Source organism: Mandrillus leucophaeus, unplaced genomic scaffold (assembly GCF_000951045.1).
Source record: "Mandrillus leucophaeus isolate KB7577 unplaced genomic scaffold, Mleu.le_1.0 Scaffold612, whole genome shotgun sequence".
NCBI lineage: Eukaryota > Metazoa > Chordata > Mammalia > Primates > Cercopithecidae > Mandrillus > Mandrillus leucophaeus.
The window spans coordinates 1,604,226-1,613,710 of NW_012106609.1; the positions used below are offsets into that span (position 1 = coordinate 1,604,226).

The window sequence follows — 9,485 nt, forward strand, 5'->3', positions numbered from 1 at the left end:
TTTTTTTTGCAGGGCGGAGGGAAGGGGAGGGGGAGACAGAGTCTCACTGTCACCCAGGCTGGAGTGCACTGGCGCAATCTCGGCTCAATGCAACCTTCACCTCCTGGGTTCAAGCAATTCTGTGCACACCAGCACGCCAGGATAATTGTTGTATTTTTTGTAGAGACAAGTGTTTCGCCATGCTGGCCAGGCTGGTCTCAAACTCCTGACCTCAGATGATCCACCTGCCTCAGCCTCCCAAAGTGCTGGGATCACAGGCGTGAGCCACCACGCCCGGCCAGGACACAACTTCTCAGAAATGACAAAGTTGTCTTCCAACATCGAAGGGCAAAATTTTATCAAAGGCTTTCTGAATTATTCCAGAAGACAAAAATAAAATCAATGGAGACAATTACATACAGAGAAGGTGACTTGGGCAAAATGGAAGCAAAAAAAAAAAAGTTGTTCTAAAAGAGGTTATCAAAACAATGGCAAGGCTATTTTGCAGAATATTTAGCTCAATTACCACAACCATATTGCTAAAATCCCCGAAGAATTCTTTAACTAGGCTATCCTTACATTACTTCAAACCTAGACTGCCTCAACTCTTCAGGTTCCCCAAAAATCAACATCCTTCCTTACTTCATTTCTGATATGAACTAAATCACCTTTCGACTCCTTCAATTCTTCCCATGTGTCTGTATCAAACTGCCAGGTTTTGTCAGTTCTTCAACACCATTGTATAACTGTCCCTAGATATCCATGGGTGATTGGTTCCAGCATCTCGCTTGAATACCAAAATCTGCAGATACTCAAGTCCTTGATATAACATGACATAGTATTTGCACTTAACCTAAGTATAGCCTCCTCTATTCTTCTAATCAGGGGTCCCCAAGCCTCCAGGCCATAGACAGGCATCAGTCCTTGGCCTGTTAGGAACCAGGCTGCACAGTAGGAAGTGAGCAGGAAGTGAACTGGGTCCAGCAAGCAAAGCTTCACGGCCACTCCCCATTGCTCGCATTACCACCTGAGCTCTGTCAGATCTGCAGCAGCATTAGATTCTCAAAGGAGCACAAACCCTACTGTGAATTGTGCATGCAAGGGATCTAGGCTGCACACTCATTACGAGAATAATGCTTGATGACCTGTCACTGTCTCCCACCACCCCTAGATGGGACCCTCGCAGGAAACAAGCTCAGGGCTCCCACTAATCCTACATTATAGTGAATTGTATAATTATTTCATTATATGTTACAATATAATAATAATAGAAATAAAGTGCACAATAAGTGCAATGTGCTTGAATCATCCTGAAACCATCCCCCGAACCCGTGGAAAAATAGTCTTCCATGAAATCAGTTCCTAGCGCCAAAAAGGTAGGGAACTGCTGCTTTAAATCATCTCCAGATAACTCATAATACCTAAACAATGTAATACTATGTAAGTACTTGTTATACTGTAATGCTTAGGGAATCATGACCAAAAACAACTCCATACATGTTCAGTACAGTCGCAATTTTTTCCCAAATATTTTAGATCCAAGGTTGCTTGAATCCACAAATGCAGAACCCACAGATATGGAGGATTAGCTATACATTTTATCAAGTATATGTTATGTGAAAGCACTGTGCTAGACATACTCACCAATGTAAGACTAGAAAACATCTCATTTAATCAATTCACAATGAGACAAGCCCAGCTATGACAAAGACGGCATAACACATTTCAAATTAAAATGTTATGATAACCATAAGAATGATCAAATGTTCCCTTTTCATTTTATGTTGTTCCCTTTCTTTTCACTCCCACCACTCTATTCAGGCCTCATTAAAGAATCCTCTTATTAGAGACTCCAAACAAACCACATTTGGCCGGGCGCAGTGGCTCACGCCTGTAATCCCAGCACTTTGGGAGGTGGAGGTGGGAGGATGACCTGGGGTCAGGACTTCAAGACCAGCCTGGCCAACATGGTGAAACCCTGTCTCTACTAAAAATACAAAAAAAAAAAAAAATTAGCCGGGTGTGGCGGGCGACTGTAGTCCCAGCTACTCAGGAGACTAAAGCAGGAGAATCGCTTGAACCAGGAGATGGAGGTTGCAGTGGGCCAAGATCACACCATTGCACTCCAGCCTGGGTGACGGGGCAAGACTCCATCTCAAAAAAAAAAAAAAAAAAAAAAAAATTCATCTCTAAATTAATATTTTCTAAAACGATTTCAATCGTATCACTATCCTACTTAAATACTGTTTTTCAAATGCTTACAACACTGGTTTGCAAATCCTCATCCCAATCAAGATGGGCAGTTAAAATGCAGATTACAAGGGCCTGTCCACAGAGATTCTAATTCAATCAGTCTGGTGTAATGATTAGGAAATCTGGATTTTAATAAGCTTTTAGGTGATTTTGATTCAGGTGGCCTGTAGTATTTAAAAAAAAAAAAAAGAAAGAAAGAAACAGGTCTACAGGTTGAATGTCACATTCCTTAGCCTGGGATCAAAATGTTCCACACAAAACGCTCCTGAATAACCACTATAGGGCAAGGGCTCTCCTACAAGGGCTCTTCATTCCAGATAAACCCAATTTACTGCTGTTCACACAAGCCAAAGGTTTTCTCCTTCAGGACTTACTTAAAAATGTCCACTAGGCCAGGTGCAGTGGCTCATGCCTGTAATCCCAGCACTTTGGGAGGCCAAGCTAGGGGATCACGAGGTAGAGAGATCGAGACATCCTGGCCAACATGGTGAAACCCCATGTTTACTAAAACTACAGTAATTAGCTAGGCATGTTGGAGCATGCCTGTAGTCCCAGTTACTCAGGAGGCTGAGGCAGGAGAATCGCTTGAACCCATGAGGCGGAGGTTGCAGTGAGCCGAGATCGAACCACTGCAGTCCAGCCTGGCAAGGGAGTAAGACTCCGTCTCAAAAAAAAAAAAAAAATCCACTAACAGGCTGGGTTCAGTGGCTCATGCTTATAATCCCAGCATTTTGGGAGGCCAAAGCGGAACGACTGCCTGAGGCCAGGAATTCAAGACCAGCCTGGGCAATACAGTAAAACCCCATCTCTACAGAATATCTGAAAATTAGCAGGGCATTGATGGCACATGCCTGTAGTCTCAGCTACTCAGGACACTGAGGTGGGAGGATTGCTGGAGCCCACATCAAGCCACTGCACTCCAGCCTGGGCGACAGAGCAAGACTCTGTCTCAAAAAAAAAAAAAAAAAGTATCCATTACACCATTTCTCTTGGCCCAACTCAAGTCCCACACCTACCAGATCTTACCAGACTGAAACAATCTCATCTGCCTAATTCTACAGTACCATACTGCCTGCCTTGAGCCATCATTTAAACCATTATTACCTTTTCAACTTACCGTAAGATGAAGGGCTGTGAATCAAACCTCTTTTCATCTCAGCACTAGGAACAATCCATTTAGGGAGTTCTTTCCCTAAGACAATGTCATCTTGCATAAACATACCCAAGTAGGAGCAAATATTTTAGAACTTTTATAGATTTTTCTTAGGAAAAGAGATCATACAAGCCTGGGCAACATGGCAAAACTGTCTCTACAAAAAAAAAAAACACACAAAAATAAGGTGGGCATGGTGGCGCACGCCTATAGTCCCAGCTAATTGGGAGGCTGAGGTGGGAGGACAGCTTAAGTCCAAGAGATCGAGCTGCAGTGAGCCATGATCATGCTACCACACTCCAGCCTGGGCAACAGAAGAAGACCCTGTCTCAAGAAAATTTAAAAATATATATATATATAAAACAGTTAAAAAAAACTAGATCTGATATATCTGCTGTCTATAGCTGAATTGTACCTGCCAAGAAAATTACTAACTACACAGTTCTTCCTTACCTGCATACTAGATGAATGTGCTCTAAAGAATTCTTCCCAGATCAGAAAACAGGTAAACAAGAAAAAAACTGTTAAAATAGACCCTGTTTTAACACCAATGATTAAACTCTGACCAAAGAGCTGTTCAAAAACAAATTCTACAGAAATAAATACACTTTTATGGTTAATTTCTGAAACTTTACACATACAAAAACGTTAACTGGTAAGTTTTCTACAAATATCAACCAGGCCCGGGGGTGCACTCTTGTAGTTCCTGCTACTTGGGAGGCTGAGGTGGGAGGATCACCTGGACCCGGGAGACAAATGTTCCAGTAAGCCAAGATCATGCCACTGCACTCCAGCCTGGGCAACACAGCAAGACACTGTCTCAAAAATAAAAAATTACTAACTTTTCTATCGTGACACATGAGGTTTGTTATAGCTTACATGCCTCTACTCAGTAGTTGGCCAATAATTGTTGGTTTACTTAAATGTCTTCCCTATAACACTGACCGATATATAAGGGCCTGTGCCACGTGTCTTATTCTATCCTAGCATCTAGAACATCACAGGTGACCAATAAAGACATAGTACAGGTTACCGGGACTCACGCCTGTAATCCCAGCATTTTGGGAGACCGAGGCCAGGTGAGTTCAAGACCAATCTAGACAACACAGCAAGGCCACATCTCTACAAAAAAATAATTTAAAAATCAGCCAACCACATATGGTGGCACACACCTGTAGTGTTATCTACTCTGGAGGCTAAGGCCAGAGGACTGGAGTTTGAGGCTGCAGTGAGCTATGACTGCACCACTGCACTCCAGCCTGGGTGACCAAACAAGATCGTCTCCAAAAAAAAAAAGGGAAACATTCATGTTCCTGGGTTTGACCATGATAATTTCCAAATATCTCCAAGAGTAATATTTTTCCATTTAACATGACCCTCCAATCCTAACAGGATTTTTGATTGTATACATCAGACTTGTTACATCATTTGAAGAGTTACAAGTTTAATGAAAACCTAAAATCCTTAGGCCAAAATTTATCAAGTCTCATGTTATCAAAAGAAAAAAACAATTCTACTTTCTGATAAAGGAAGTCCAACATTTAGAACAGGAGCGAGAAATCGACACTTAAAAATAGTACCCATAGTGATTTTGTCTTGGTCACTTTCTGTGACCTAGAAAGTACAATAATTCTCTACAGTAAGGCTATCCCATTCACTAGAAGCTTCAGAAGGTTTAAATATACAAACCAATTGAAAAACAAGCACAATAATCAGCTAATTAACATATCAAAGAACAATAATAACAAAACTGTAACTGCAGTGAATAATCTAGGTTTGACAATAATTGACCTGATAGTTTATAGTCTCTTCCCTCACCTCCTCCCACCTTTCTCTACTGTGCAAAGCTGGGATATTAAGTACCTAATACATGCCAGACACTGAATCTGTACACTTGTTCTCATGGGTTCAAAAACTTTTTTCAGTCCGAGCAGGGGTGGCTCACACCTGTAATCCCAGCACTGTGGGAGGCCAAGGCGGGCGGATCACGAGGTCAGGAGTTCAAGACCAGCCTGGCCAACATGGTGAAACCTCATCTCTACAAAAAATACAAAAATTAGCTGGGCGTGGTGGCAGCAGGCATCTGTAATCCCAAGCTACTCGGGAAGCTGAGGTAGGAGAATCGCTTGAACTCAGGAGGTGGAGGTTGCAGTGAGCCAAGATTCCGCCACTGCACTCCAGCCTGGACAACAGAGCAAGACTCCGTCTCAAAAAAAAAAAAATTTTTTTTTTCAGGCCAGGAGCCACAGCGGCTTACATCTGTAACCCCTGCACTTTAGGAGGCCAAGGCGTGAGCATAGCTTGAGCCTAGGAGTTCAAGATATGCCCAGGCAACATGGCAAGACCCTATCACCACAAAAACTTTAGCTGGGCATGATGGTGCATGCCTGCAGTTCTAGCTAATTAGGAGGGTGAGGTGGAAGGATTGCATGAATCCAGGAGTTTAAGGCTGCAGTGAGCTAGGATGGCACCACTGCACTCCAACCTGAGCAAGCACTCCAACCTGAGCAACACAGCAAGATCCTGTCTCAATAAAAAGTTTTTTCAAACCACTTAAAAATAAGCCCACACATAACACAAATTTGGAGAAACAAACTTGAAGGAGATAAAGGAAACTGGCAAAAAGTTAAAGCAATGCGCCTACACAGTAAGTAAAAGCCAAATTTCAACCTAATTGCAAAGTTTGAAGGGCTTTTTCCCTCCCTCATCTCTTCCTCTGAGGCTGTCATAAACACCTACATGTAAGTCACTAGGCAGGAGAGAATGTGAAGCAGAAGAAATACAAAAATGTAAAAGAAAAAGGTGTCTTCCCTAAGAAGTTTATTATGTATATCAGGAAAATCAAACTGATATAAAAACTGCACTGAAAGGAGTTATAAGTACCTTACGACTGGAACAAGAGAACAAAGATAACTTTTTAATTTTTTGAGCCAGAGTTTCACTCTGTCGCCCAGCCTGGAGTGCAGTGGCACAATCTCCGCTCACTGCAACCTCCGCCTCCCAGGTTCAAGCAATGTCTGGCAATGGGCCTCAGCCTCCCAAGTAACTGGGATTACAGGCACCCGCCACCACACACAGCTAATTTTTGTATTTTTAGTAGAGATGGGGTTTCACTATGTTGGCCAGGCTGGTCTCCAACTCCTGACCTCAACTGATCCGCCCACCTTGGCCTCCCAAAGTGCTGGGATTACAGGTACCTGACCAGAGGAAACTTTTCACTGCAGTGAGCAAGGAAGATTTCACCAAGGAGGCAGGGAGTTGAGTTAGGCCTTTAGAAAAAAAAGGAGTGTATTAGGCAGAAGAAACTTAAGAAAACAAAGATTTTTAAAAAAAGAAAAAAAAGAGGAAGATATAAAGCATGTCTGAAAGGGCAAAAACATCAATCCAGTTAAAACAAAAATTACGTAAAACCACAGTTGAATAAAAGAATGAAAAGGTAGTAGCGGGTGAAATCTACAGAACGTGTTGAAACAAATTCCCTAATTAAGCATTACGACAGAATTAAACTTCATTTTTACATGTGTATTATTTTCATGAAATAAGACTGCATGCACATCCACATATTAATTTGAATGCACGTATGCTTTTCATCTAAGGAAAAAAAGTCTAGTACGCACCTGGTACAAAGATATGTAAATGCTGGAGCTAAATTCAAATAACTGATTTTTTTTTTCTATCTCTTGATAACCACAGACTTATGTCCAAAGAGATGGGAGGAAAAAAACCTGAACCTACATCCCTATTACTGAAACCATGCCAGCTACTCAATTATAAGGGAGAAGCAGAACTCACAGATCTTCCACAGGATGATGTGAAATAAGAAAGCCCTGTCAGAAAAATTCCCCTTAGGATTATGTGAAATAAGAAAGCCCTGTCAGAAAAATTCCCCTTGTGTTGCCAAGACTGACAAAAAATAAAAACAAAAAAGGCTACAGTTGGACTTTTAAATGTAGTTTTATCTTTAATGCCATTATTTAAAGTCCAGGTTAGAACCTGGGAAAATGTTCAATTAGACCACCACTACTAACCGAAAGCTATTAATAAGAACTTAAAACCTCTGAGGTTCTTAATAGTTTTAGGATAGTGGTGGTCTACACAACTCAAAACTACCGTTTCCCTCTTAAATTAGAGAGCTAAGTCTCACCCATCTAGTAAACAGGTGACCTACCAGATTCTGCAAATGTTAACTGATAATGACATCACTCTCAAATGCTGTTTCAGCAGGACAGAGTGGGCCCTCCCTCTTTCCCCCTACCTCACCAAAGTAGCACCCTACGGCCGTCACCAAAGGAAAAGAAAAAAAAAAGTGTATGGAGAAGGAAGTTATGGCAGCTCCATTTCCTCAGTCCTCAAACTATCAAAATATGTGAGGACACAAAAAAAAGCACTCCAAAAAAGCGGGAGTAGAGTGAGAGGTTACCATGAAATCAAGCAAATTTTTTATACACCTACATTTGCAAAACTTAAGCTGAAAGGAAACTCAATCTAGCCGAAAATTCTCATTTTACACATCAAGAAACTGAGGCCCAGGGCAGTTAGGTGATTTGCCCGGGGCGACTATTCCTCTATATAGGTGTTAAGTGTCTGTTACCAGTCAGAGCAGCACTTAATGACTTACTCAGTTACTTAAATGTTTATGACATTAAGTACCTGTCTTGCAAAAAACACCACCACCTCTTCTGCACCCATTCAGTGTCTTGCTTCAGGATCTATATAGAGAACGCTGGATAAACCTCAAATGAATATTATTTCTCCCTTCAGCCACAACTGTCCCAAAGTACTCTTCTTCCTTTATCTAATTTTAAAGAAAGCGGAAGTCTTAACGTGCCTGAATTTCCCAGGTTCTAACTAAACAAGTGGATCACCAAAACTTCAAAACTTCGGATAGACTATTAAGTAGAGCATACATATTACTGCTTTGCCAGTTGCCCTTTCCTTTGTATTAACGTCTCAGTCCAGGTTTTTCGAAAAGCAAGTAATTATTATACCTGCACAGTTAACACTCAAATTATCACTTTTGAGATATCTTCCTTAGACAATTTAGCATATCTCTTCTATCTTAAAAATAATTAAAAAGTATCCTACCTACCACGAGTTAATATTTTTTGAACAAACACATCTAAAATAACCCTCGACGAAGCCAAAGTATGTTAAACCACAAAATGAAAACGTGGTAAGTAAAAATCCCACCAGTTAAAAAGCACTTCGAGTACCACCAGCCTTCCCCGGCTTGCTGTTAACCGTCAAACCGTCAAAGCATTTGGGGAGGAACCCGGGGGAAAGTTCCGCGCCGGGTTCTCCAGCTGTGGGTTCATCAGTTTAGCCCACCACTCCCACGTAACACCAGCTTGGGGAAATGCAAACACGCCACATGTGCATGTCTTCGTCATGTTTAACCACTTTTAACCGCTGTAGGTACGAAATCAGCTCCCGCGGCAAAGTATTGTGCATGCATGTTACCCCCACTTAAACCACTACCACCAGATGAACCGAGGCGAATCAAACCATTTTGAACGTTAACGCCACTGCACAAAGCGGTCTGAAAGGGTTCTCTGCCTTTCTGAAATGCCGGGCAAAAGTCCCTCGGCGAGTTTCAAAACTAATGACCGCACAGCGCGGCACAAATAACAAAAGCTTAATACCAACCACCAGGCCGTCGACCCGCTCACGTTACCACTGCCCAGAAGGCTTTTTAAAAACAAGCATTGAAAAGGGAACAATAAAAAGCATCTCACCGCAAACACAGCACGAAAGGGACTGTCGGAAGTAAGGCAAGAGCCTGTTAATCTCAGTAAACGCCTTGGGGTCTCCGGGGTCGTAGTTGAGCACTAGGCGGCTCGCGGAAATGTAGAGAGCAGTAGCATTCACGGGGTTCATTGCAGACACTTCGACACCAATGGCTCCCGGTTGAAAAGAAATTCCGGATCCAACTTTGTAAGCAGCCAGGGAACGATGGCGAATTTGCAACAATTCGGAAGAAATCAGAGCCGAACCATTGGCCAAACAAGTAACCAAAATCCGTGCAAGTTTGTGGAGCTGAAGCAATCCTCCCACACATGGGGCCTTGGCGCCCCTCCGTCCCTGAGACTTCCAAAAATAT

The 9,485-nt window shown here is 42.2% G+C and overlaps 1 protein-coding gene across 2 annotated transcripts in view; it reads right to left on the reverse strand.

The window, feature by feature from the left end:
- Positions 1-9,479, reverse strand: part of MSL2 (male-specific lethal 2 homolog (Drosophila)) — a 52,716-nt gene extending 43,237 nt beyond the window's left edge. The window contains exon 1 of one of the 2 annotated variants that reach the window (XM_012000027.1): positions 9,121-9,479. In XM_012000027.1, coding sequence (XP_011855417.1) covers positions 9,121-9,262 — 142 coding nt within the window. In that variant the 5' untranslated portion in view covers positions 9,263-9,479. Of the gene's footprint in view, positions 1-8,575; positions 8,736-9,120 lie in introns of those variants that run through there. The other variant, XM_012000028.1, reaches the window with a different exon arrangement.
- Between the last annotated feature and the right edge of the window lie 6 nt (positions 9,480-9,485).